Raw genomic sequence first — 27,212 nt, forward strand, 5'->3', positions numbered from 1 at the left:
TAAACATCTCTCAGGGGCTGCTGCTGCTGACACAGGAACCAGGTTTAAGAATCACTGTTAGGGCCGGGGTGCCTGGGTGGCTCAGTTGGTTAAGCTGCCTTAACCAACTCTTGATTTCCGCTCAGGTCACGATTTTACGGTTCATGAGGTTGAGCCCTACGTGGGGCTGAGCCTACTTGGGATTTCTCTCTCTCTCTCTCTCTCTGCCCATCCCCCGCACGTGTGCACGTGCTCTTTCTCTCTCTTTCAAAATAAATAAACATTAAAAAACAAAAAAGAATCACTGTTAGGGCATCAGTTTCTTCATCAGTAAAATAGGATAACTACTGTCCATATGCCATATGAGGTTTTATGAGAACGAAATGAGATTATGCAGGTGAAGAACTAAGCATGGGGCCTGTACCCAGGAGGTAGTCACTAAGTGTCTGCAATTGCTACTGGGAGTGGGAAGGACACATGCCATCAGGGGAAACATGAGCAGAAGAGGTAGGTAAGGGTCCAAGCAGGGCAGCTGGGCTGGCAGAAGAGCAAGGCCCAGCACAGCAGCCAGGGAGTCAAGGTTGTGCTATGGAAGCAGGGAAGCAGCTGGGAACCATGAACAGTTCTGGAGCAGGGCAGTGACAGGTGGAAGCTGAATGTGGCAACATTGAGCAGGAGGGGCAGCAGCAAATTCCCTGTGCTGGCTTTTCCTTGGCTGTTTGGCCAGGCATAGAGCTGCTAGATTTAGCAAAAAAAAAAAAAAAAAAATGAAGGCTATCCAGTTAAATTTGAAGTTCAGATAAATAATGATTTTTTTTTATTATAAGTATATCCCAAATTACATGGGACATACTTATACTAAAAAAACTTTTGTTATTTATCTGAGCTTCAAATTTAACTGGGTGTTCTTTATTCTTATTTGCTAAATCAAATAATCCTAGCAAGACATCAACTCCCTAGCCCCCAAGCCCCAGGACTCCATGCTGGAGGGAGCCAGCCACAGGTTCCTCTGCCTCCCTCCCCATTTTCAATGAGGCCACCAGGCCACCAGGAGTGACTGAGGAGCTGTTCCAGGCTCAGTCTGGCTGCCATAACAAGCGGTCACAGCCACAGGCCTAGGTGAACAGGTCCTCCCACTTCACGCCGGGTTCACCCAGCAAAAAAGTCATGAGGCACAGTAAATAATCATTGGGTCCATAATTTATTGAAGCACCTAAAGTTACCAAGTCCCATAAAGAGGGAGGTGCCACGTGCACTTGTGGGTTACTTAAAAGTCAAACAGTTGCCACTGGCATAGGCCTGCCTGGTGAGGGTACCCAGGGAGAGGAGAAAACAGCCCCTGTCCTCAACCCCAGACACGAACAAACACAAGAGCCCAGGGTGCTTGCATGCTCAGAGCGTGCCTTGGAAATAGTTCTATAAAATGCAAGCTAGAACAGGGTGGTCCCTGCCTCATTCAGTTCCGTTGGACGTTGGGATAAGTCATATTACCAGCGGCTGCCTCTGTCTCCCCCACCCCCATAATCACCAAATCCCGATGATTCATAGTTCCGGAAACAAGCCTGTTGGAAATCCAATTACTGCAACAACCTTTATGTCAATTTATTTCTTCACTAAAGAGGAACAATGAAAACAATATGTGTTCCATTTTTTTTTTTTTTTTTTTACGTGATACACATTTTTGAATGCCTAGTGTGTGCCCTTTGTGCTAAAACTCAGGAGTTCTCAGCCTTGGCTGCACAGTGCCATCACCTGAAGATTTACCAGGTGATCCCAGTACCCCAGGCATCAGTATTTTTCCCAGGGTATGGTGCTCTCAATGCACAGCCAAAGTTGAGAACCACTGACTGAGTTCGTCCTGCTTAATCCTCACAACACAATCCTGCAAGGTAGGTTTTATCTCCATTTTGCAGATGAGGAATTGAGGCTCAAAGAGGTACAGTAACTATGGCATCAGTAGCCATCACCTTGGACCTTTCCTTTCCTCCCAGGCTCCCTTGTGGGATTCTTATGTTTCCACGGTTTCACTGTTAAATATAATAGTTATATATAATGCTTCCACAGATATGTTGGAGGCAGCGCTGCCCTCTGGCCAGCTTGAGACACCTCTGCTCCCAACAGGGCTCTTTTGAGATACAAACCAGACATGGTTTGGGTTTAGGACTGACACTAAATGGCTTTGCTATAGTGAGGACAACTGGAGACAGTCACCCCACCCAGGTCCCGTCATCTTGGGTCACAGAACAATGGCGGCCACCTCTCACTCCCCACCACCCGGGACCCTCTAAGCCTGGCTCTTTACAATGCACCCCACTCCTCCAAGCGTCTCGGTGCCCTGCCTCTTCACAGCAAACTCCCTCACCTCCTGATTCCTAGCGCATCTTTTTTGCAGGAGCCGTACATCCACACGGTTTGTCAGAAAGGCCTTTGATCGAGGACAGGCCACAGATCCGAGGGGAAAGAAAACCCGTGTCCTAGCCCGACTCCTCGCCCTTGGCTCGCGGGCCCGCCGATTCTTCAGACGTGCGCGCACCTGGGCTCACCTGTCCGGCTCCCGCCCGGCCTGCAGGCTGAGAGGAAGGGCAGCAGGGCGAAAAGGCTGGTCACCGCCTGCCCTCTGCTGGCCGATAGCAGTATTGACGCTCCACCGGTGCGTCAGATGGGTGGCATGAAGGAGAGCGGGCATCTATTGAGCTCCCGCTGTATGTCAGGCACTGAACTGGGCGCTGGGGTGTAAGGATGAACGCGACCTGCTCTCACAAAGTTCAGCTTCAAATGAGGAGACGGACAAAAATCAAACAGTCATTCAAACAAATATGAAGTTACAGCCGTGGGCTGTGTGAGCTTATGATGCGAGGCTCCTGTCCAGTCTACGGGATGTGTCGGGACGGTCAGGGAAAGCTGCCCCTGAAGAGGGAACGTGTGAGGGCCAAGTGCCCCACAAAGTCGTTTCATGTAATCTCGGAAATCACACGAGGTGGCTATCCGCTTTGCCAAACAGAAAACAGGCTCAGACTGGGGAAAACTTACCCAAGGTCATACACCAAGCAAAGCCAGGAGGGCCTAAGTCTGCCGGATTCGAAAGTCCCTGCTTTTCCGCTGCTCCTGGCTGTGGGGCAGGTGGGGGCCACCGGGACGTCCCATCCAGCCGCTTTAGGGAGCGGGCGGGGCCGGGGTGGAGCCTGCGCGGGGCGGGGCCTGAAGTCCGGCCCGCCCAGCCTCTATAGGTGAAAGGGCGCCCTTGGGCGTGGGGACTGGGCGGAGGCGGGGTCTTTTTGCGGGGTGGAGCCTGGACGGACTGGGGCCTGCAGACACTGGCCTTGGCTCGTGGAAGGGGCGGAGCCGGGATCTCACCCGGTCCTAGAGGAGACGGAAGCTCCAACTGAGAGCGGGGCCGAAGACACTTACCCTGGGCACTCGGGCAGAGACTGCGGTTCGGGGTCCCGGAGGTCCAGTGGGCAGCTCCCCAGGTAGGGCCTGACCCCGGCCTGAGAAGAAGTACCCCCCCACCCCTGCCCTGCTCCGCCCTTCTGTCGTGCCATCTGACCCTCGTTCCTTCCTGTCCGCGGGCCTGAGTCCATCTCCAGTCTTCAAGAGGGTAGCTCAGGCGTGGAGGAGCCGCTCTCACTTCGTCTGTCTCCCTGGCCCAGCCGTTGCGGGAGCCCGGACATCCAGAATGTGGGATCAGGAGATAAGATGCCAAAACCTCTCAGAGGAGGCTGGCGCAGCTCCACCCCAGCCTGACTGTGTGACCTTGGGGAGATCGCCCACCCTCTCTGGTACTGAGTGTCCCGTGCCTGCAGACTGGGCGAGTCAGCTGGCGTAGCTGTGAAGGCTGTTGGGGATCCAGGGGTGCAGCTTTCTCCCTTCTAGGACTATAGGAACACTTATCCTTCTGCTTCTTCTGGTCCTGGGTGAAGAGCTGTCTCCCAACCCTTCCCAAATCTGGGAGTCTAGAAAGGCCGAGAGCTCAGACCCAGGGCAGTTCGTTCTGGCTTCCCTGTGGTGGAGTTGTGTGCTGGCCTAGGAGGCCTGTGGGTGTTCCCAGAGTGGACTCTGAAGCTTGGGCATCCTGCGAAGCCTGCCCAGAGCCCACCTGCTCACTTTGCAATTGGTGGGCCACCAACATGCAGGGCCTCGAATGCTATGTAAAGAAGTCTAACCTCTCAAGGATGGGCAGGGCAGGGCATTGGAGTCTGACCTGTAGTGTGCCCTAAGGACCAGCCTGGTGACTGGGGCTGTCATGATGCCAGAAAAGATACTACTGTTGATAGGTGACACATATGGGCATTTATTGCATGCTAGTGCTTTACCTGAATTATCTCATTAATTACTCACACATCCCTTATGCCCATTTCAGAGGCTGAAACCAAAGCTCGGAGAAGTGAAGTGATTTGCCTAAGGTCGCAGCTAGTAAATGTCAGGGAGAGAATTAGAACCCAAACAGTCTGGTACCTTACCCACAACGTCCTGTTGCCACCCAGGATCTGGGCATCTGGTAGTAAAGCCTTGACCAAGGACAGCAGGAGGAGCAGGAGATTGGGGAATAGAATTCAGAGGGCTCGGGAGGAAGGGACTCGCATAAGTCCTGAGAGGAATTCAGCTGGCCTGGGTCCCCGGGGGGAAGTGAAGTGTTTGATTATAGACATACTAGTTTGGGGTGAAGGGAGGTATAAGGGAGCTGAGCAGAGCTCTTCATATGGAGAAGACCAAGGAGGCAGAGCTGGGTCCTGGGGGAACGGAGGTGCCTTCAGAGATGGGTGTAGGGCTTGGCTCACAGGAGTCCCCCCAAATGCTGAGCAGACAAATGCGGGGGGCATCTGTGTGTGTGTGGGGGGGTGGACAGTGGGAGGAATGAATTGTTGGCTGAGAAGGGTTTGAAAAATTGAGGCCTTGTTTCATAAAGGGGAAACAGGCTAGCAAGTCACTTGCGTGAGGATACCCTGTGGCAGGATCAGAGTAGGACCCAGTGCCCCTTGGGTGCCATCTCTGCTGTTAAGCTCTTTCTCCTACATCAGTGCCTCTCTACCAGGGGCAATTCTGTTCCCCAGAGGACGTGTGACAATGTTTGGAGACAATTTGGTTGTCACAACTGGAGGTGGGGTGATACTAGTATCTGTGGGTAGAGACCAGGAGTGTTGCTAAACATCCTACAATCCCCCCAAAGCAAAGAATTATTCAGACTCTAATGGCAGTCGTGCTGAAGTTGAGAAACTCTGTGATAGGTAAGCTGGACCTGTCATTATTTCTCCAGCCCAGCTCCTTTGCCCCTAGCAGGACAGATAGCTCAGGCCTGAGCCTCCACCTGGGCAGACCTTTGCCCCCACTCCTAGTCTGCCCCTCCCATGCTTGCTGCCTTGTTCCTGGAAACTTCTGAAGTCCTCTCTGCTTTTCTTGGGCACAGTGGCCTAGAGCCCTGCCCATCACATGTCTGTCCTTGTCTGTCTTCCTAGACCTTTTATTCACAGAATTTGATGTGGTAGGGAGGAACCAAAGTGGGAATTTTCACCTAGCACATAGTAGGTGCTTTGCAGATAAAATATTTATTAAATTTGAGTGCCATTTTTGGGATCAAAAATCTTCATTTTATCCCAGGTTTTCATTTTAGCAATTCTAATTGTATCTTATGTTTGTGAAGCTCTGCGTTTCTAACAAGCACCCCGCCCCCCAGGTGATGCTGACGCTGTTGGGCCATGAGCCACATTTTGAGTGGCAAGGCATCGCAGGGTTGTGCAGAGGTGGGCTGGGGCGGGGCTGCACCCCCTGCAGACAGCTGTGGCTGTGGTTTGAGGACTGTGGAGTGGAAGGAACCATGGTATGGAGTCAGGAAACCAGGACACAAATCATTACTCCCTTCCCCCCATCTATGGGCTGTTAGCTGAATAGAGTTTGGATAAGTCACTTAACTTCTTTGAGGAGTGGTCTTGCATGGCGGGTCATCCGCCAGGGGTTCTGATGCAGGGTCTGAGAGATGGGAGTGCCCTGTGGAGGTGGGATGGCCTGGATCCTGGCAGCCAGAAGGGCACTAGGCCACTGACCTGGCCAGCAGGGAAGGGGCAATGAGCTGATGCTGGCAGGGCGGGCACCATGCCAGCGTGGAAGCAGCTCTCATTATGGCCCTGGCTCTTCTCCACGGCTGCCACAGCCTTCCGCTTCTGGCTTACCCAGCTCTGCCTGGTGTGGGAAAGCTGGAGGGACCGGTCTGGCTGGGGGAAGGAGGGGCAGCTTTGATGGGTTCAGGGACGAGCCCAAGGCCTGAATGTGGGTCTCAGGGCCTGACCAGCTGAATGAGGGTCTCAGAAATGGGGGTCAGGCTTGATACCCATGGCCTAGAGACACTGGGATCAGACTGTGGACCCGTTCCAGGGAAACTGGGAAGGAGTTTGGTATTTGAGGCCATAAACCGAGAGCTTACTCTACCCCCAGCTATAGGGGATGCCCTCCTTCAAGCCTCTGACCCCAGGAATAGAGCTGGGCAGAGCCTTAGGTGCCTGCTGCACCCTACCTCTGGTTCTCCACAAGTCAGCCCTGATGGCCCAGCAAGGCCCCTTCCAACTCCTAAGACCAGGAGGCAGCAAGACAGATGAACCATTTCCCAGATGGAAGAACAAAGACTCTCTCCTCCTTACTTCCTGGGAAGATATCAGTCTTTAGGGCTGTCACCCATTACCCAGCAGGGCCCTGGGCCTGATATATCATGAGGCTGCCTCCCCCTATTCCCACAGTTGGGCTGACCCAGTGGTTCACACTGAGGGTTCTGCAGCCAAACAGGCCTGGGTTTGAGTCCTGGCTCCTCTCCTTACTAGTTGTGAGGTCCTGGGCAAATCACTCCACCTCTGAGCCTCAGGTGGCTTGTCTGTAAACAGCAGTAATGACACCCGCTTGGCCAGCCTCGCAGGTTGTTGTGAAGTTGAAATGAGCCCTACCACTGAAAACCATGGTCATTATCATTACTCATGGTATTTCGAGACGCAAGCCTCCCCAGATCGCCTTACCTGGTGCTCTCATTTGACAGATGTGGAGATTGGCACTTGGAGAAGGAAGGCAGCTGCCCAAGGGTCTCACAAGCAGGTGGTGGGCAAGCCAAGACTAGAGCCCACACTTACAGACATACCTCCCGTCCCACAACTGTTGCCCATCTGCAAAGGCACTCCGAGGGCAACGCACTGTAAGTCTGGGGACCTGGGGGGTCAGGCTGCAGAGACTCCCTGCAGAGGGAGGTGGACCTGACCTTTGCCCCAGCACCCCCTCCCTTTGCCAGCACCAGCCATGAACTACGTGGGGCAGCTGGCAGAGACGGTGTTTGGGACAGTGAAGGAGATATACCGGGGCCTGAACCCGGCCACACTGAGTGGTGGCATCGATGTGCTGGTGGTGAAGCAGGTGGACGGCTCCTTCCGATGTTCGCCCTTCCACGTGCGTTTCGGCAAGCTGGGTGTCCTGCGGTCGCGAGAGAAGGTGGTGAGTGCTGGCCGGCCAGGGGCCCCTGTAGGGTGGGCTCTTAAAGCCAGGACAGCCACTGCGGCCCCAGGAGAGGACCGAGGCCTCCCTCAGGTGGGGATCTGTCCACCGGACAAGCTTCCGTTCTTTCGCATTTTCTTTGAAAGTTTTGGGTCAGTCTGGGGATTTGGGTCCAAGAGGGTTCCCGTTTTCCTGTGGAGGCAGCACAGCGGGGCAGTCCCTGGTACTGGGGCCATCACACCTGGCTCTAGCTCACTGAGAACTTACGTGGGTTTTCTTGGTAAGTCTTTTCACCCGTGCAAATGAACACACTCTGCTCTACCTGGTGCTGGAGGGGTGATTTTGGAGCATGACATAGGAGCTGATGACACTGTCGAGGGTGGCACTCAAAGGTTAGCTTCTCTCTCTTAGAAAAGCTGTGCTGTCTTCTCTGGGCCCCGGCGAACGTGACAGATTTTTAGTTAGCACTGAGGTCGGGAGTATGAAAAGAGGTTTGGTGGGTCCAAATCCCTTTTGCATTGGAGCCACTGGGGACTTGCCAGAATCCTAACAGAAAAGTGTAAGCTTGTAGGGGACAGTAGGTAGCGAGGTGGTTAAGAGCTTGGGTTGTGGACTCAGCCTTCCTGGCTCACAGACAGCCTCCCTCGGCCACTTCCCAGTTTATTACTTAACACCCCCGAGCCTCAGTTTCCTCATCTATAATGTAGGGGTAGTGATAGGAGCTACTGCACAGGGTTGCTGGAAGGTTAAATGGGAGAGTCCCGATAAAACTCTCCATTCAGCGCTTAGAAAATGGTCATTCGGACTATGGTACGTGTATGTAGTCAGCAAGTGCTCTGGCACTATCCTGGGGGTTGGGGAAACAGCAGCAGCAGCGACAGGATGGGTCATGACTTGTTCTAATGGGGTATGGCAGAGAGAAGAGTTAGAAACCACGGCAGACACAAGAATACTGAGACGGTTATATATGCAACAAAGCCCAGAGAACGGGGAAATGGTGGGGGAGGGGCATGGAGAGTTCAGCACAGCCTCTCTGAGAAGGGGAACTTGAGCAGAGACCCTCAGGGTGGGGAGCAGCCAGGGTCTGGGGTGGGGTGGGGCTGAAGTTCCAGCGAGTGCAGTGCTCCATGGAGGCAGGCAGGACAGTAGACTAGAAGGTGGGGGTAAGGGACAATGGTGGGGACTGTGTGCCATCATGCCTCGTTACAGGTAGACATTGAGATCAACGGGGAGCCCGTGGACTTGCACATGAAGCTGGGAGACAGCGGGGAGGCCTTCTTTGTCCAGGAGCTGGAGAGCGAAGATGTAAGCGCCTCGTGGCACCTGCACCTTCACTAGTGCCCCCTCTGGCTGGGCCCTTGGGACCGGTCACCGACCCCACCCCTGGGAATACCCCAGCAGCAAGAGCCTGATGCAGGGGGACTGGCTAGGGCTGGCACTCGAGGCATGCTGTTGGAGCCTGGGTAGAATTGGGAGGGGGGCAGCAAGGGTTGATTTCCTTCCCGGGGAAAGTTGAGGGAGGTTTCTCAGAAGAGGACGCCTGAGCTGGACCCCTGGAGGGTGGAAAGGAGGGCTTCCCAGGGAAGCTTGGAAAGGAAGGGAGTGCTGAGGAACTGGCTGGGGGGCTGGTGAGCATGAGATGCGTGGTTCTGGATCTGGTGCTGGCTCGATGCAGTTAGAACATAGAAGTGTGTGGGTGAGAGCTGAGCAGAGGCGTGTTTGCAGAAGGGGGACAGAGCCCAACACAAGCCAGCGGAGGTGTTTAAACAGTTTGAGCTTCACAAACTTCAACTGAGCCCCTACTCTATGCCGGACACTGTGCAGTGGACTCGGATGAGGGGTGATCCCTGTCTCCAAAGAAGCTTCCCAGACTAGCCTAGGAGACAGATGTATAAACAACAGATGATGGAACTACATAGTCATTATAATGAAGGGAGTTGGAACAGGGGCTGGGGGTAGTCAGGGTAAACTTCCTGGAGGAGGTGATGCCTGGCTGAGTCTTAAAGGAAAAGCAGGTGTGGTCAGAGAATGAGTAGCCAGTGTCCAGGTTTCTAGCTGGACAGTGTGGTTCATGTAGCACCTGGCCCGCCATGAACTTCCTGGGGTACATGCAACCCCTGGGATTGGGGCTGCTCTCTGTCTCTGTCAGGGAGCTCGGATGCCAGTGGTGTTTGCAAGGCCTTGCTGCTGCTGCCTCTGGCCAGCCTCCATGCCTGTTTTCCTGACCCCAAAGGAGCCCACTCCAGGGCCTTGGGACTCAGGCAGGGCTCAGAATGATTGAGTGGTGAGGGTGGCCCCCCAGGCTATAGCCCCTGGTCTGCTCCACAGGAACACGTGCCTCCCCGCCTATGCACATCACCCATCCCTTGTGGGGGCCTGTCTGGGTTCCCCTCAGACTCCCAGCTGAGCACAGACAGTGAGCCTGAAGCCATCACTGAGGGGGTGGCCTCCACGGGGCGGAAGAAGAGGCGTCGCAGGAGGAAACCCAGGCGGAAGGAGGACACGGTGGCAGCCAATTCCAGTTCTGAGGAGCTGGAGACAGGCGCTGAGAGTGAACTGTCTCTACTGGAAAAGCCAAGGCTGGAGCCCCCAGGGTGTGTGGGGACCAGGGTGGCCAAGGGTGTGGGGATACCAACCAGGGTTCAGGCACCTTTTCCTTTGCTGATGCTGTGTGACCCTGGGCAAGGGCCTTGATTTCTCTGGGCTTTACCTCCCCAAACCCCTGACACCCAGGCTCCCATGCCCTTCCGTGGGTACCCTGTCCTTGTCAGTGACCATTTATTTCCTTGTGACCCCTCAGCAGTGTCGAATCCGAAGGGGAGTCCTCACCGCAAGCCAAAGACTTCTACCCCTACTCTGATGGCGAGTGGTGCCCCCAGGCCAGGTGAGAGTCTAGGAGGCCTGCAGGCAGGGACTCAAGGCCAAGGTCTTAGAGTGGCTTTCATTTACATTTTCCTAATGAATGATATAGAACACATTGAATGTGTTCATCAGCCATCTCTGAATCTCCTTTGTTAAGCATTTATTCAAGTCTTTGCCCATTTTTTTTTTTTTTTTTTTTTTACTAGACTGCCTCATTATTGTTGGTTTGTAGGAGTTTTTCATATATTTATACATTCTGGATCCAAACATAGGCATGAATACGTATCACAAATATTTTTTTTTCCCCAGGCTGGGGTGGGCAGCGGTGGGCGGTAGGCTGGCTCGAGGGTCTCTAAGTTCTTGTTTCTGGCAGCCTCTTGCCGGGTGTGCTAATGACATCCCCAAAGAGCGACTCAGAGCTGGAGCTGCGGACCCCTGAGCCCAGCCCCCTGCGAGCTGAGTCCCACATACAGTGGGCCTGGGGGAGGCTGCCCAAGGTGAGTTCCTCCATGTCAGCCTCCCGAGCCTGCCTTTCTGTGGTCCCTGTGGGTCAGAAGTGGAGTGACTGATACCCGGGACCCCCAAGGCCTTTTGGGGTGTGGGAGGCAGGGCCTGCACTGGTTTACACACCCCGCCCCCATTTGTTTGATTGAAGGTGGCCAAAGCAGAATGGCCCGAGTGCTCGAAGATCGCTGATGGTGGTGTCAGGGCAGCTCCACCTCTTCAGGGAGAGCCCGGCACCCCCTCTGCTCCTGTGGCTGGTGTGGACCCTTCGGGGCCCCTAATCCTGCAGACAGGGGCTGGTGCTGACCTTCCTCCTACTGACATGGAGCCTCCTGCTCTGGTGGGTCCCCCTCTCCCCACTTCTGAGAGAAAGAAAACCAAGACTCAGAGCCGAAGGGATCCAGGCCTCCCTCCTCCCTCGAAATCATGGAGCTGGGCCGCCCTGGAGGGCCCACTTCCCACCAGGCAGCCCGAGGGGGTCTCTAGCAGGAAAGGTGAGTAATGGCTGGACCTCTCCCAGGCTTTTCCTGGCCTCATGTTACCCACTGGCTGGACTCTGGTACTTCAAGCATGTTTTGAGCACCTACTGTGTGCCAGGCACTGTGCTTGGCACCAGCGCTCATGGGCTCACAGCCCAGGGAGGCAGATAGACAAAGCATGTGTGAACAGGAAGAGCACGTCGTGGGTGATGCAGGACAGAATCATTGGTTGGGACAGAGGCTGTTTAAATCATGTGGTCGGGGAAGGCCTCTCTGAGTGGGTGATGCGTGAGCGGAGACTCCAACAATAAAGACCCAGCCAAATAAGGATCAAGGGAAGAGAATTCTAGGCAGAGGAAAGAGCATGTGTCAAGGCCATGAAGTGGGAGGGAGGCTGTGCGGCCAGGAACGGAGGCAGCTGGTATGTCTTGAGCAAGGCGGGGGTGGAGAAGGAAGAAGCAGATGCTGGATCCTTGGCGCAGGAGCTGGGGTTTATCCTACGAGTGTGGGAAGGCACTAGGACTCACCGCCAGATCAGTAGTTGCTGGCTATCTATGGCTCTGTAAAATTTAATTGCAATTAAATCGCATTTAAAGTTCTGTTTCTCCGTCACACCACATTTTCAGTGTGCTAATACAGGGATGTGGCTAGCAGTTACCGTATTGGACCCGTAGATGCGAGACATTTCTATCGTCCCCAAAAGTTCTACCAGACGGCGCTGCTTTAGGGCGTTCAGAGACCAGACACATTGTTCACGCTACTAAGCACATGTCAAGTCTATAGGTGTCCCCTCTGCCCTCAGGCTCCGTGAAGAGAAGCCAGCACCTGGGCCCCAGTGACATCTATCTGGACGACTTGCCCTCTCTGGATTCTGAGAATGCAGCCCTTTACTTCCCCCAGAGGTGCCTGCATTCTGGGTTCCAGGGTGTCTTGGGATTGGGGCCGGTGAGCCCAGGGGTTGGCCAGCAAGGGCCTGGAGGGGTGGGCCCCTCCTCACAGCCTCCTTGTATTTACATCACTATTGGCTTCTTTGCCCCCAGTGACTGTGGACTGGGGCCCAGAAGGTGGAGTGAACCCAACAGCCAGAAGCCTCTGGGGGACCCCAACCCTGAACAGGAGCCAGAACCCACTTTGGACATGATAGTGCTTTCCCTCTGTGGTGGACTAGCTGACAGCCGGGACATCTCCCAGGGTATGTCTGACCATGGCCTGAACCCTTCCAAGGATTGGCACTGACCCCAGGGGATGGGGGAGGGCAGGGAGGCCCCCAGAGTAGCAGGCGGCCATGGTGTGAGGCTAGGCTGAGGCCTTGCTGTTCTCTGCTCTGTGGAGCCCCATGCGGCCAGCGAGGGCAGGGCATTCCCAAGACCCTGTGAAGCAAACACTTAAGGCTAAGCTGTGACTTATCCTGTGAATCCAGGATGGCAAATACCTGGGGTGGGCACAGCAGATGCAAAAACCACAGGTAGGGAGAAGCCCTGCTAAGTATCACACCCAAAATGCAGGATGCCTGATGGTAGAGTGTAGATGGTAGAACGGGGCCTGATGGTCCCGTTCAAATGTGTCAGCCTCATTCCTTACCCTCTGCCTCTGTGCCCAGAGAAATTCAACCAGCACATAGTCTCCTACGAGGACCTCGTCCAAAACCCTGGCCTCCTTGAGCACCCGAACCTGGTGGTGAAAATCAATGAGAAGTGAGTACCAAGGCTGAGACCCTGGCAGCCCCAGAGCCCCCCTGCCCGCCACCACCCTGTGGCTGCTGCAGCCCTGACTCCTCCTTCTGTCTCTCCAGACATTATAACTGGGCTGTTGCTGCCCCCATGATCCTCTCCCTGCAAGCCTTCCAGAAGAACTTGCCCAAGGTAATGGTTAGAGCACCAGCGGGCCTGCTGAGGGTAGAGGGTTATGGCCAAGAAGCTTACAGTGGGCAGAGATGGGTCTGGGGCTGACCGGCTACAAGACCACTCTGAGAGGGGATACTGAGTCCCCCGAAGCCTCACCCCATGACGTGTGAACAGAGTCCCACCCTTCCCTGGCTTCCTGGCATGGCTGAATCCTGGCAAGGGGACACTGTACTCCAAAGGAGCTCAGGGCAAACCAGAGGGGGATGATAACCTTCAACAGGAGGCTTTTAGATCTAAGAGATGAGGCTTGGCAGACAGAGGGCCCACTCCTTACCTTGCCCTGGCAATGTCTCCAGGCTGGACTGTGGGCACTTGCTTGCTTTATTGGCATGCATTTGTTGAGCACCTACTCTGTGCGTTTTTCGAGCACGTACTGTGTGCCAGGCACAGGCCGGAGCCAGTCATGCCCTCCCAGAAAGACAGTAGTCAAAGACTCAGCCAGATGAATGTAAAATTCAACCGTGAGTATTGGGAGTGAGGCTGGGGTGCTTTGAGAGGCTAAAGTGGGAGTTTGCTCAGTGAGTGCCTCCTGGGTAGAGATCTGAAGGATGAGTAATCTGTAAGCAGACGAGGGGAGGGGAACAGCATGTGGTGATGCTCAGAGGTGGGAAGGAACCCAGTCTCTTCAGTCCCTCCCAGAACTTCCACTCTCTGACCTGCCCCTGCCTCTCCTATGCCACTGGGAGTGGTACAGGGCCCTGCCCTAATCTGGCCCATGGTTCCCAGATCAGTTAGACTTGCCCAAGAACATCACTAACCAGATGTTGACAGCAGGTGCCTCCCTTTCGTGACACTCGGCTCCACCCTTTGGCTGGCTCTGGGTATGAGCTAGGACCAGAGCCTATGGGAAGGAGGAGGGCCACTCTCCTGCTTGGTTCTCCTCACTGTCCTCAGACAGACCCACCACCTGAGGCCTCTGGGAGACAACCCCAGTCTGTTTCCAGCTCAAGGGGGTACCCTGGCTGACCCACCTCCAGGTCATGTCCTCCTGACTTGGGTTCACCATTCTGTTTGTAGGAAGCTGATAAGTCTCCTGGGAGGGTCTTTGCCCCGGCTCTCCTGGCCTCTCCCTGGGGCTACCTAGCACACATCTAATGAGCATCTTCCCAAGGTCATGTTCTCCCACCAGACAATCGTGGTAACACAGAGAGGGGGGCCATCCATGGGATAGAGTCACTGACCTTTGGGGTTGCCTATGTTGGTCTTGGAGGTTGGTCTTGGAGTACTGGCTATGGATTGTTCTTGCAGCTGTCACTTGGTGGCATCATGCAGAGAGTACTAGATCCTGAGAAACGTCAAAGCACTGCCTTCAGCTACTCTAGTAGCAGTACTGGCCCATAGGATCTGGAGGCCAGGCCAAGCCTGGGCAAGAGCTAGGGGGTCAGAGCTGGAGTAGAGTGGGGATTGGCAGGAATGGCCCTTGGTCTCCTGTGCTCAGCTACATGAGTCACTGTTTGGAAGCCAAGGATGGAGGTGAGGATGCTTCCACAGCCTCCAGATGTTGACAGCACCTTGCTCTAGGGTCAGCCCTAGACTCTGGGTTCATGGGGTCCCCAAGGGCAATGAAAAGTAGGTTTGGTGGTGCAGGAAAAAAAATGCCATGGCCTTTATCTGCCCACAGAGCACTGTGGACAAACTGGAGAAGGAGAAGATGCCCCGGAAAGGTGGACGGTGGTGGTTTTCCTGGCGACGCAGGGACTTCCCGGCCGAGGAGGTGAGTGATCATGGTCAAGGGGGTGGTCGGCACAGTGTGGAGGCGGGGTTTACTAGATGTATGTTCTTCCCACAGCGCAGTGCCCAGGCAGAGAAAAGCACAGCCCGGGAGCAGCAGGGGTGAGTTGGATCTCTTAGCTGGCACTCTGCAGCTGGAGCTGAGCCTGGGGACGATCTCTGTGGGGGCAGCGGTGGCGCCAGCAGCCCTCCGCCAGTGATGGTTGTTTGTCACTACCCAGTCGCTTCTACACCCTTTCTTTTTCTTGAGAAATAGCCCCATTTCACACATGGGAAAACTGAGGCCTAGAGCTGCACCAAAATTTCCACAGCTGGGTACCGGTGGAGCTGGAACGGGTGCCCAGACTCCTGGCCCAGACAAGGATTACTGTCTTAAGGAAGGGTGGGAGGGGTGGGGCCTTCCCCTCTTTGCCAGGGGCCGGCTGACCTTGCCTTCTTCACAAGTGACCACAACACCTCAGCTTGGGTATGAGTGATGACCAGGGGCGGGTCTGCTGAAGCCAAAGCAGGTGGGATTGGGAATAAACTCTAAGACGCACACCTGGGTCTTTCAGGTAGCCATCTCCAAGGCTAGCTTGGCCATGCACTAAGGGCCGGGAGCCCTGGCCCCTTTCTGGGCATATACTGCCGACCTGCACCCTTAATTCTGCTACCCCTCTCCAAATGGGTGGCACCTAGAAGGAGAGGTTTCTGATCCCCTGAGTGGTCTCTGGAGGGGCAGCGATAAGCCCCAGGTTCCTTGTGGCCTGGGCCAAGGGGTAAGCATCTGCTGGGAGTGCAGGGCCTTGGCGGAGGACAGAGGCCTGAGAGCCGGGCTGCCTGCAGGGCGAAGACTGATGTGCCGAGTAGTGAGGATGACGCCCCAGAGAGCCCTGTGATCCTCGAGGTCCCCTCCCTGCCACCCTCGCCTCCAGCCTACCCTCCTACCTACAGGAAGTCCCTCCGCCTCTCCTCCAGCCAGATTGTGAGTGTGCGCGTTGGTGTGTCCAGGTGGGGGTGGGTGGGGCTGAGATAATTAGGCTCCAAGGAACTTAAAAGCCCAGAATCCATCCTCTTGGCAGCCTCCCTAAGAGCCTCTGCTTGAATACCTTCAGGGTCAGGGGGCTCACTTCTTCATGTGCCAACCCATGTCTTTGCTGGATGCCCTCATTGGAAAAGTGTTCTCTATGTCATCTTAAAATATCTACCTGCGGTGGGTTGTGGGTCTCTCTTAGAGGCCACTCTGAAGGAATCGAAGGCTGATAACAGCCCCTCAGATTTTGGCAGTCCCTGCCCCTGAGTCCTGCCTTTGAGCTCAGTAACTGGCCCCTGAGTGTGGCTCTGTCAGGGAGGGGCCCAGGAGGGCCAACCTGGTACAGAGCAGCTACCATCTGTGTGGTACCCCTGTGTGACACCCACCTTGGGGTCAGCCAGGGCCCAATAGCCTTGGTCACCGGCTATGGCTGAGAGCTGCCCTAGGGACCAAGCACAGGGCTAGATCTCTCTTTGGGGGGATGTCACAAGTACCTGTGAGGATCCCCAGGAGGTCCCTTCTATGGAGTGGGGTGTCTCCCCACCAGGAGCAATGCTAGCCTTAGGGCCGACCTGAGAAACCTGGGTGGGAGCCACGGGCCAGGCTTTGTCTGTGAGCTTCATCCTAAAGGGGCAGGAAGGGAGGTTAGGGCTCCCGTGCCTGCCGGTGCAGACCCCAACCAGCACCCTCGTACCGCCTAACTGCCCAAGGTTACCCTCTGCCCGTGTGCACGTGTGTGCATGTGGCTGTCTCTGATGAATTCAGGCAGGTTCTCTGAGCTGGGAGGAAGAGAAGCATGAGAGGCCTGTGGGGTTCACAGGGCACGGTTTGGGGTGGGGAAGGGGGACACACCAGGCTGGGGCACATCACAGCTTCCTCCCTTTGCCCGGCCCCAGCGGCGCCTGAACCTGCAAGAAGGTGCCAATGATGTGATCTTCAGTGTGACCACCCAGTACCAGGGCACCTGCCGCTGCAGGGCCACCATCTACCTGTGGAAATGGGACGACAAGGTGGTCATCTCGGACATTGACGGGACCATTACCAAGTGAGGCCTGGTTGGCCAGGGGAGAGAGGGAGGGCCTGGGACTGGCCTCCTCTGTGCTGGGGGAAGGGGTACATCAAGAAAGGCCCTCTACCTGCAGTGCACCATCCTGGGCACTGGGGGCTGTGGCACATGAGGGCTACATGGGGCTGCCTCGGAGTGACCCTTCTTCTGTGGCTCTAGGTCGGACGCTCTGGGTCACATTCTGCCCCAGCTAGGGAAAGACTGGACACACCAGGGCATCACCAGTCTCTACCACAAAATCCACCTGTGAGTGCCTGGGCTGGGGAAGGGCCCTCGGGAGGGAATGACAGGATGTCTTAGGCCACTATGGCCTTTGCCCCAGGAAGCCAGGCTTGGGGACCAGGAGGGCCCACGAGGGAATAAGCCCCAGGCATGTCCCTGGAGCACGGCAACCTACTGGCTGGTCTCCCATTCTCCTGTGAAAGACCGGTCTCCTGGCGTCTGAGTCTAACTGCTGGTCTTTGTGCTGTAGAGAAGCCTACAGACTTGCTCAAACCTTTGTTCATCCCACTCCACCTGGGCCTCAGGATGCTGTCCGTGCCCCTCCTATGTGGGACAGCAGCTGAGGCCACCTCTGTCAGCCGTTCTTCCTAAGTCCCCTCCCTGCAAAGGCCTCTGGGTCTGAAGGCCAGAGCCCCGGGGTTGAGCTGAGCTGGCCGAAGCCAAGAGGGTGGGGCAGGGAATGGCTGGTCTCTGATGACTCTGTGCCTCTCCTGCCCCCCACCCCAGAAATGGGTACAAGTTCCTGTACTGCTCGGCACGGGCTATCGGCATGGCAGGCCTCACCAAGGGCTACCTGCAGTGGGTGAGCGAGCGGGGCTGCGGCCTCCCTGAGGGCCCCCTCCTGCTGTCTCCCAGCAGCCTCTTCTCCGCCCTCCACAGGTAACCACCCCTATAGGACACAAGCCCACAGGCTCTTGTGGGGGGGGGGGGGGCAGGCTCGGGTGTCGGTTGAGTCAGACCTCGCGGCACCTGACCCTGCCATCCTCTGATTGCTGCCCTGCCTTGGCTCCCCTTCCTGCTCATGGCCCTGGCTGCCCCAGGGAGGTGATTGAGAAGAAACCAGAGGTGTTCAAAATCGCCTGCCTGAGTGATATCCAGCAGCTGTTCCTGCCCCACGGACAGCCCTTCTATGCTGCCTTTGGGAACAGGCCCAACGTGAGTGTGTCACCTCCCCCGGGGCAGGGCCACCTTCTCCCTATCTTATCTCCCAGCCCACAGGCCCCTCCTTTGTCCCCCACAGGATGTCATCGCCTACCGGCAGGTGGGCCTACCTACGTCTCGAATCTTCACAGTCAACCCCCGGGGAGAACTCATCCAGGAGCTCATGAAGAACCATAAATCCACGTGAGGCCAAACCCTGCCATGCACCCCCATGCCACAAGTCCCCATGCCCTAGCTTCTCCCTGGGCCCCGGTTCCACCCAGGGCTCCCAGGCAGGATGCAATGTTTGCCCGACATGATGGGGGCTGGAGCCTGGTGGCAGCTCAGGCTCTCGGCGCTGACCCTGTTCTGCCCACAGGTACGAACGGCTCGGCGAGGTGGTCGAGCTCCTCTTCCCGCCCGTGGCCCGTGGCCCCAGCACAGACCTGGCCCACCCTGAATACAGCAACTTCTGCTACTGGCGGGAGCCCCTGGTTGCTGTGGACTTTGATGCCCTGGCCTGACCCTGCCCCGGCTGCCCCCTCCTCCCTGGCCAGGTGTTCCAGGGAGTGGGTGTCCCAGGGATCGGGACACTGGAAGCTGGGTACCACGGGGCCAGTCCACTGAATGGGAGGAGGGGGCTGAAGGCTGGTTAGTAGCCACAGAGACCCCCCCCTCCTCCCTGTCCTGTCTCCTGCCTTTGCCAGCTGAGCTGCAGGAGGTGGGGGGCAGCTGCTCCAGGCCTCAGCACAGCCCTGGCCTGTAGCAATTAAATGACTGTCACCCGGGCCCTCACAGGATTCTCCATGCCCTTGACATCTCTGTCCCTGTCACCCTGGTATGTTGTCCCAACTCCTGATAGGACAGGGAGAAGAGGGAGGTCCCTGGAGGCTTGAGACCTGTAGGCACGGAAATGGCTGGCGGCAGCAGTGGGGAGGGGTTGAGTACCCTCTGCACAGCATGGATCATAGCCTCTGAAGCCCGATTCCTCCATAACCCCGGCCCCTTCCCACAGCTCTTGAGCCAGACCTCACCACTCTCCCTGGCACGCCGGTATCTCAGCACACCCCAAGCCAGGATGCTCAGACATCAAGGAACGAGGATTCCCAGGCAGTGCGAGGGCTGAGGGAGTGTGGCTCCCACTTGGCCTGGCCCGTACCCAGCTGCTGCCCTTGTTCCCCTGAGTACCTCCCCTAAGGACACAGCCCCCAAACCTGCCAGGGCCAATGGCAGTGACCTGCCAACCCTCCCTAGACTTTGCTGGTCAACTCAGTGCCCACAGAGCTGCCGAGCAAGCTCATACGGGGATGAGGAACTTTAGGAAGTGGGGCTGGCTCCCCAGCAGTGCAGCCTTCCAGCCTGCTGTCCTTGGGGAAGAAAATACCTTTAGATGGGTTAAAAGCTTTAATCCAGGCCTGCCCCACCCCCCCCAACAGCACCACAGTGGAAGGAAGAAACCAGAAGGCAGGGCTATAGGGACCTGCAACATAGCACAGAAAGCCCTGGGCTGCTGTGGGGGAACTGAGGCCAGGAACCTCAGCAGAGATGGGCATCAGGGTCTCTGGGAACTCTGCAGGCTGGATGAACACTGTGTTTTCAGGTTGTCCCGTGATGGTGTCGTACCTGAATTTCTCACCATTTAGTGAACATCCAGCAGAGGCTGGGGTTTTGCCGGGATGCTGGAAACAGGGCTTGGAGGTCTTCCTCTCCTGTGGCCTCCTGTTCAGAGTCTGGCCTCATTCAGGCCATGACATATATGAGGGCTATTCTCTGAAGAGAGGCTCTAACCTGGGCGGGTGGGGGGTGGGCAGGATATTCTCCCATATGGAAAGGAGGAGAGGATGTGGGGACCAGAGGCCCTGAAGCATTTTTGGGAAAGAAAAGGAAAAGGATAAATTGGGGTGGGGTCTCTAAACAGAGCCTGGACCCTGTCCTTTTTCTCAGGGAATCTACAGCTGCCTAAGCCCTCACCTGAGGGGAGGGTCAAAAGAAATAAAGAGAACTGAGTCTTTGTGTTTCTGTTCTGCTCCGAAGGACCAGGGCTGGTAGAAACCTCTGGTCCTTGGTTTCAGAAACCATATCCACGAAGCTGCCGGGTGTGAGGACAGTGCCAGTGGGCACCATCTTCCTGCAGAAACTGAGCCCAGACAGCAAGGGAGAGAAGCCAAGGGGACAAGGGAACCAGAAGGCCCCACAGGCTGGGGGCTATGGCCTGGGGACAAAGGGAGATGTGGACAGGTCACTGTCTGTGACCAGACCTGCGGGTCTTTGTACAGGTGCTGACCCTGGTGTGTCTGAAGAGGGACAATTTGCAGACTGGATTGTGAGGTCAATTAGGTCCACCCTGGCCTTCAGGCATGATGTCCTTGCCTTGACCACGATGTTGAATTGTCCAGTTGGTACAGCACTGAGTGTGGATTTTGGTGGCTGGGACAGTCATATGGAGCTGGACCAAGGCTATTCCTTCTGTGGCCTCTGAAGTGGCATCCATGCTGGCCAGGGGGGGCTGGGAGGCACTGCTGGGCAAGGCTGGGCTCTGGAGGGACATCCCCAGGGTCAGCAGGGTCCAGGGGCGGGTCCTGTCTGGCCTGCCTAGTCAGCTTGCCGGGGCCGCGCCTGCTCGGCCAGCTGGGCCCGGCAGTACAGGAGGTCATCCCGGAGGCGGGCGATGTCCTGCGCATGCTGAGCCAGTGTGCGATTCAGCTGGTCCACATAGCCCCACAGGCCCTCCCTGTGGGCAGCCAGTAGGCCCAGCCTCCCGCAGGCACCCTCCACCTGCGCCACCCTCTGGTCGAAGCGGCCCAGCACGTGCCGCAGGTCCTGGGCTGTGTGCTGGCAGCGGCTCAGCCCGCCCGCCACATCGGCCACGCCGGCCTTGAGTCGCTCCAGCTCCCCCCGCAGGCTCAGGACCTGCCTGTGGCCGGCCTGAAGCCGAGAGCCCTGGCTGCTGACCTGTTCCTGGATGGCGTGCACCTCAGCCTCCACCTTGCGCTCTCGCTCGTCCAGGGAGGAGTTGGCCTCCAGGAAGGCATCGGAGTACCGGCTGACGGAGTCGCTGAGGCCCGTGAGCGACTTGCTCACAGAGTTCAGATTGACCTTGAGCAGGGTGATCTCGCCTTGGAGTGAGCTGCCCGTTGCTTCTGCCAGCTGCTCCTGGACCTCAGCCACGGTGCCGTTGAGCTGTCGGAGCAGGGCTGCGTGGCTGGCCACCTGGTGTAGGAGGGCCTCGCTCCGGCTCTGCCAGGCCTTCACCTCTGCCGCGAGGGTGTCCAGGATGGCCGAGGTGGTGCTGGGAGTGCACGAGGACTCCAGTGAAACCAGCCGCTGTTCCAGCACCGCCAGCTCCGTCTGCACTCGGGGCCGGGCCGACCTGCCCGGTGGGTCGCTGTCATGGCTCAGCTCCCCAGCCAGCGTCACCAGGCGCTCCTCTAGGCTCTGCACTCGCTCTTCCAGCAGGGTCCTGAGGCTGCCCACGTCCCATCCCCCCTCCTCCCCCCCCAGGCAGCAGCCTCTCGCTCCGCCTTCCGTCCCATTGAGGGTCTCCAGGCCCTCCAGCAGCCGGTCCGCACCCCCCTCGAGCATGGCAGCAGAGAGCCGCTCCAGCTCATCCCTGGTGAGGGGGCCATGGCCCCTCTGGGCCTCAGTGACAGCCTGTAGGTTCCTCTCGAGGTTGTCCACACGGGCGCTGATCAAAGCCAGCCGGCCGCAGCAGCCGCCCCCTCCGGCCATGCTCAGCCCCTGCAACCTCGACCCGAGCTGTGACAGCTCCCGGCGCAGGGCCAGCTCCCGGCCATCCAGGCTCTGGTGCAGCCTCTGGCTGGCTGCCTGACCCTCCTCACACTGCTGCCGCACCTCCTGCACCCGCAGGTCGCAGGAACTCTGGACACCTTGCAGCTTCTGTTCGAAGCCATCCAGTAGGCTCCCCCAGAGTCGGTGCAGCCGTCGGTCCACGTACTCATCCAGAAGCGTCAGGGAGGTGAGTGGAGACGGAGGGGCCTCCCGCAGCCGCTGTAGGTGAGCCTCGTGACCCAGGGCCAGCCCGTGCACCTCGTCCAGCAGCTGCACCTTGGTCCGGAGCGTGTTGCTCACCTCTGTCACCTTGCTCAAGATCTCATCCAGGGGGGGTGTGAGTGGCCCTCCAGCTCTGTCTCTGGGCTTCACAAACCCCTCAGAGACGATCCCGAAGCCCACAGGGGTGGCAGGAGCCCTGGGACCACTGGTCATCCTGTTGGGGTCTTCATGGCTGGCCACCAGGCCACTGAGGGTACCATATGCTTGTGCCAGGCGCTGGACATCACCCTCCAGGCGTTCTAGCCGCTCACCAAACAGCCCTGGACCTTTTCTTCCTGGAAGAGAGAACCCCAGGGGCATCGCTGGCCTGCCTCCCTCAGCTTGTCCTGTAGCCAGGCCACCTGAGAGATTTTCTGTTCTAAGCGCACCTTCTCACTGGGCATAGCTCTCTCAGCTTTGGGAGGGGCTCTGGGAGCTCTCCCTCAAGCCCAGCATGAGATGCACCCTCCCCAGCCCTGCCAGAGCTCAGCCTACCTGGCTCAATCCCCTCCCCGCCGCTCCAAAAAAACCTGATCACCTGGTAGGGTCTCCTCCAGGCAGACTCACCATAGGGGCTGGGGACCGCTCTGCTAGAAGAAGGGGGCTGGGACCCTGGGCCCAGCTGCCCCGAGGGAATCTGGGGCTGAGGCTCTGGCTGGGCTGGGGAGGCCCCATGGTCGGTGAGGTGCTCGGGGCAGCCTTCTCCAGTGAGGCCAGGGCAGCACCGCCAGGTGAGGTCCGTCACTGTCTTGTAGCCGACCTTGTATCTGGGTCTGAGCACTGTGCGGTACCTGGGCCAGACAGGGGGAGAGGGCGCTGCCCTGTACCTGTGGGCTGAGGCTCCTGCCTCCTGGCATAAGATCTAATTATCTCCCCACCTCTACACCACCATCAAAGCCTCCCTTTTCTGTGTATTCTGTGACAGGGCAGTTGGGGTGGGGGCGGGCCTTTCAGGGCTTCAGAGAAGGGTTAAGGAGCAGGTGCAGGTGAAGTCCCATCCCATCCTGTTTGCTTGGGGAGAACACTAGCAGGGACTTAGCCCCAGTGTCCCCAAGACCATTTTGGATCCCCTTGAGCTCATGCTGCCATGAGAAATTCCACTCTGGCTTTGGCGATACCTGGAAGAATTCTGGCACAATCTCAACCCCTCCCCCGTGGGGTGGGGTGGGATGGGTACTGCCCTGGAGCCGGGGTGCACAGCCCTTCCCAGTGTGCAGGGGCTGCTCTCGGCTCCCATCTGTCCCCTCAGTTCTGTCTGCTCCTCTGTAGCCTGTTCTGGGAACTCAGCTCTGGCCACCCAGGCTGGTGGATGGCACCTTGGATTCTGAGCACAGAAGGGAAGGCCCAGGGGTGCAGGGCAGGGCTCGCCAGGGACCCTCCCTCACCTGCTCAGCCACGTGCCTATCTACCCACTGACACACTGGAGCAAGTGGGTTTGTTTTCAGACACGCACTTAAACCTCTCCAAGTATAGACCTGTGTGCATCACACCTGTGCACCGTCCTACATATCCTCACACAACCCCGCCTGTCCGGCCCAGGCCCTGGCAACCTGGCCTCCATCCCCTCACCCTTGGCCTTCCTTTTCTACAGTCACCACAGCCCTTCCTGGGTCTTCCTGGGGCCCCTTTGGCATCAATCATTGTCAGTGTGAGCCTCTGCCTTTTCTGTTCACCTCCAACCCTCTTTGCCTCTGTGGCTTCTTCCTTGCCTAGTTCTGTGTCTCTTTTAGGAATCCTCCCTTGGTCCCTCTGTGGGCCCTAACCTGAACCTGCCTATGTCTCCTCCCCGCCCCCCGTCCCCTAGCCAGCCCGTGTGGGAGCTGGGGTAATGGGCTCTTTGCAGTCCAAGGAGGTACAGCCCCTTGTGGAGCTGGCTGCCGCTCTTGGGGGGAAGGCAGGCCTGGGGCTTGTGCCCAGCAGTCCTGAGTGGGTGGCACGGGGGTGCACTCACATGACTGTCCTGGGGCACTTGGGCCCCCATCCACACTGCCGGTACTCAGCCTTCACATAGCTGTCTGCTCCCTCCTGTAGGATACAGGTCACGTTCCTGTGCACCACGTAGGCACAGAGGGCCCTGTAAGGGAACAGCATCCTTGCAATATCTGGCCTGAGCCAGGCCCACTGAGGCTCCTAGACCCCCCCTCCCTATCTGTAGGTCTCCCCAGGGGACTAGATTCCCATCTCTCTTCTGTCTCTGTTCTTTGTTCCTGGAGGCCAGGGCCCTGGCCTGGGGTCTGGACCCACTGCTGGTCAGTCAGATCCCAGACTTCCCAGTGGGTTGGTCACTGGGGTAAGCACTGTAGTGAACCAGGGGCTGCCTTTCCTGTGGTCTGGCCCTTGCCCTCCTTACCTGGATTCCCCAACAAGAGCCTTGCTGTATTCCCACCCTCCTCCAACTCCTTCACTGGCTCTCAACTCCTTATCTTGGCATTCCATCCTTCTGAGATCTCAACTTAGTGCCTCTGTGCCTTTGAGAGCACACTTCTCCTCCTTCCTTCCCTGACTCCTGGGGAAATACATGCCACCTCGTAGTTTCTAGCCCCTGCCTTTGCTCCGGGTTTCTCAGTCTCTGATCACTTCTGGTACTGCCTCCTCCAGGAAGCCAGCTCTGATGTGCCAGGGCCACTGAGCTATGGGCTGAGCACTCTCCTACAATACAATTCAGCCAGCATCCCAGGTAGAGCCCCTAACTCACCTGACTGGGGCCAGTTCCCAAGCCACTGGCTACTGAAGACCAGAAGCTGAGGCAGGGGTGAGGCAGGAGCCAGCCTCACAGGTTACAAGGGGTGGGGAGTGGCTGCCTGGCTAAGCCAACCACCCGTGCACTGCTATTGGCCTCTGGAGCCACAACACAGGCCCGGGACCCAGGCGCCCCCATCAGTTCTGTGGTCCAAACACGCTGGGGGTTCCTAAGGGGTGCCCGGGGTCAGGCTAACCGCCGGAGGGGGCGGGCTGCAGGGCGCTGGGCTCCATCTCCCACCTGGCGGGGCAGGGGAGAGAAGGGGGGCGCGGCGCGGGTGGGGGCGTGGGGGATTCCCGCGTATGCCTCGCGTCCACCGTCCTCCCTCCGCTCCCTCCACCTGGTCCGCTTGCGCCGGGAGTTTGCACACAGCGCAGCTGGAAAATGTTACTTCGCTGGAAAGGTTTCCGCGGGCACTGCCAGGTCCCAGCCGCCGCGCCAGGCCCCCTCGGCTTATTTTTCTTCGCCAGCCCCGCAGCCTCCTGGAGCGTGGGGGCGCCCGCCGGGGCAGGGGCTCGGCCTCGGGAGCCCGGAGCCCCCCTCTCCCGCGCGCGGTCCGGGCAGGTGGGAGAGCCGCCGGGGCCCCATCCCTCCCGCTTCCCGCCCGGCCGCGGCCCGCGCTTACTTGTGCGGCCCCGGGCGCAGCCGCGGGCGCCATCCCGTCGTGTAGAGGTTGTAGCGGGGGGCACCGGGCGGCGCGGGCCGCGCGAGGAGCGGGGTGCCCTTGGCCTGCGCCCCCGAGAGCAGCGCCGCGACGGCGCACAGCCACACCGGCAGGCGGCGGCCCATCGCGGCCCGCGGCTCTCCACCTGGCCCCGCGCGGGGCCCCCGCCCGGCGTCCGCCCGCCGCCCCGCCGCTCGCCCGCCCGCCCGGGTCCCGCCGCCGCCGCCGCCGCCCGCGGCCCCCGGAGCTCGCTGGCCCGGCCGCCTGGCGCTGCGCGCAGCGGCTGCGTCCCGCCGAGTGGCCGGCGCTGCTCGCGGCTGGGGCCGCGGAGGGGAGGCGGGAGGCGGGCTCTGCGCGGATTAGCATAAACTTGGGGCCGCGTCGCTCGCCTCCGCCGGCCCCCTCTCCGCCGCCAGCCCCCCGCCCTGGCTCCGAGCTGACGCCCGAGGGGCCGCCTGCAAGCGAGAGGTTAAGAAGGGAGCAGCCCCGGGGTGGCAGGGGCGCGGGCAGTCGCGCCCTGGGGAGGCCCCTGAACGCACCCGTCCACCACCGTCGCCCGCGTGCAAGACAGGGAAGCAGAGCCGGACCCCTGGGGCCCGCCCTGGCGCGGGCCGTCCCCTCTCTCCAGGAACGGCGCCCACCCACGGGGCACACGGGTCTTAAAAACCCTTGCGTGCGTCAGCTCTGGAGCGGAGATGACCCTGTTTGGGGGCGCACCAGTAACATCTCCGCCGCCACCTCCTTGGAATAGGTTCCAGAAGGTCCCTGTTGGCTAGCTGTGCCTACTCTGCACCGTCTCCGTCTCCAGGTGGCCAGGACAACTGATAGCTGTGCTGCCCCTACCTGGGGCATCTTAACCTCTCCCTGCAGCCCAGTGGGTGACCAGGTCGTTCCTGTGGTTCCCTGGTGGGGTCCGTGCTTCCTCTCTCTTAGGTATGGGGTGCAAGGAGACCCAAACACCCCTCGCCTCTCCAGTCCAGCAGTGGATGCTCTGCTTCTCTTTGTGCAACTAAAGCTCTTAACCAGCTGGACCCCGGCACTAGTTTACTATTCGCAACCGGTCAAAGAAAACCTTTGGGTCCTTCTCGCTGCTGTTAAGGCAGGCTCCGCCTTATTCCCCTTGTGAAATGGTCCCTTGGAACCCAAGAACTGGCCTTTACTGTCATTCTCATTCACCATCATCTCAATGGCCTTCTAACCTGCAAAGAGCTTCTTGAATCCTGCTTCTGTCATCCAGCAGGGTGGCATTTCTTCCTGCCTGTCTCATCCACACAGGTGACTGCAGCCTTCTGTCTTTACCCAAGTAGCTGATAGGTGTGTGGAAGGCATAGAACTCTGAGGCATCCCGGGAGAGACCTTCCTGCAACCTGAGATGTGAATCCATGCCCTTTGATTAAAGTGATGATATGAGGGTGCAAAATGGGGACAGCTCTGAGAGTCACATGTATGCCCCCTGCCCATTCCCAGCCATAGTATGTGGGTCCCTGGTGGGGGAAGCAGATACCTGACCGAAATGGGCCAACTGTCCCCTCTCCTAGGCTTTGGTACACAGGTGCAGGGGGATCCAGCCTTCAGGCGGGAGTTTCCTGGTCTCTTTGATTCCTAGGGCTGCCATAA

The 27,212-nt window shown here is 58.1% G+C and overlaps 3 protein-coding genes across 8 annotated transcripts in view; 1 reads left to right on the plus strand and 2 right to left on the minus strand.

Annotated features, from left to right (window-relative positions):
- ZHX3 (zinc fingers and homeoboxes 3) overlaps window positions 1–3,144 on the minus strand; it is a 125,017-nt gene extending 121,873 nt beyond the window's left edge. Inside the window, exon 1 of one of the 2 annotated variants that reach the window (XM_086702209.1) lies at window positions 3,010–3,144. Coding sequence is in view for 1 of the 2 variants with exons in the window: in XM_086702198.1 (XP_086558324.1) it covers window positions 3,010–3,019 (10 nt within the window). In the remaining variant the exon portion in view is untranslated. The remainder of the gene's footprint in view (window positions 1–3,009) is intronic. The other variant, XM_086702198.1, reaches the window with a different exon arrangement.
- A 138-nt stretch (window positions 3,145–3,282) lies between these two features.
- Window positions 3,283–20,152, plus strand: LPIN3 (lipin 3). Of its 4 annotated transcripts, none has more exons than XM_086702214.1 (21): window positions 3,283–3,449; window positions 6,995–7,147; window positions 7,222–7,440; window positions 8,650–8,745; window positions 9,769–10,034; window positions 10,241–10,324; window positions 10,676–10,799; window positions 10,958–11,300; window positions 12,088–12,187; window positions 12,326–12,477; window positions 12,886–12,979; window positions 13,078–13,147; window positions 14,811–14,903; window positions 14,979–15,022; window positions 15,746–15,884; window positions 16,829–16,977; window positions 17,158–17,244; window positions 17,728–17,880; window positions 18,042–18,156; window positions 18,242–18,345; window positions 18,521–20,152. In XM_086702214.1, the coding sequence occupies exons 3-21, from the start codon at window positions 7,249–7,251 to the stop codon at window positions 18,663–18,665; spliced, it is 2,550 nt and encodes an 849-aa protein (XP_086558340.1). In that variant the 5' UTR covers window positions 3,283–3,449; window positions 6,995–7,147; window positions 7,222–7,248; the 3' UTR covers window positions 18,666–20,152. The 4 variants fall into 4 exon arrangements, with proteins under 4 accessions (XP_086558340.1, XP_086558339.1, XP_086558338.1 ...); XM_086702212.1 differs by lacking the exon at window positions 3,283–3,449 and adding an exon at window positions 3,495–3,758 and having other exon boundaries at window positions 7,241–7,440; window positions 10,244–10,324; XM_025931799.2 differs by lacking the exon at window positions 3,283–3,449 and adding an exon at window positions 3,503–3,758 and having other exon boundaries at window positions 7,241–7,440.
- On the minus strand, window positions 19,533–25,848 carry EMILIN3 (elastin microfibril interfacer 3). 2 transcript variants are annotated; one of them, XM_025932639.2, is made up of 4 exons: window positions 25,557–25,846; window positions 24,143–24,265; window positions 22,759–22,982; window positions 19,533–22,487 (listed from the first exon to the last, which is right to left on the minus strand). In XM_025932639.2, the coding sequence occupies exons 1-4, from the start codon at window positions 25,718–25,720 to the stop codon at window positions 20,734–20,736; spliced, it is 2,265 nt and encodes a 754-aa protein (XP_025788424.2). In that variant the 5' UTR covers window positions 25,721–25,846; the 3' UTR covers window positions 19,533–20,733. The 2 variants fall into 2 exon arrangements, with proteins under 2 accessions (XP_025788424.2, XP_086558342.1); XM_086702216.1 differs by lacking the exon at window positions 24,143–24,265 and having other exon boundaries at window positions 25,557–25,848.
- Between the last annotated feature and the right edge of the window lie 1,364 nt (window positions 25,849–27,212).

The sequence above is a fragment of the Puma concolor genome, chromosome A3 (assembly GCF_028749965.1).
Source record: "Puma concolor isolate L17-30 chromosome A3, mPumCon1.1.hap2, whole genome shotgun sequence".
Taxonomy (NCBI): domain Eukaryota; kingdom Metazoa; phylum Chordata; class Mammalia; order Carnivora; family Felidae; genus Puma; species Puma concolor.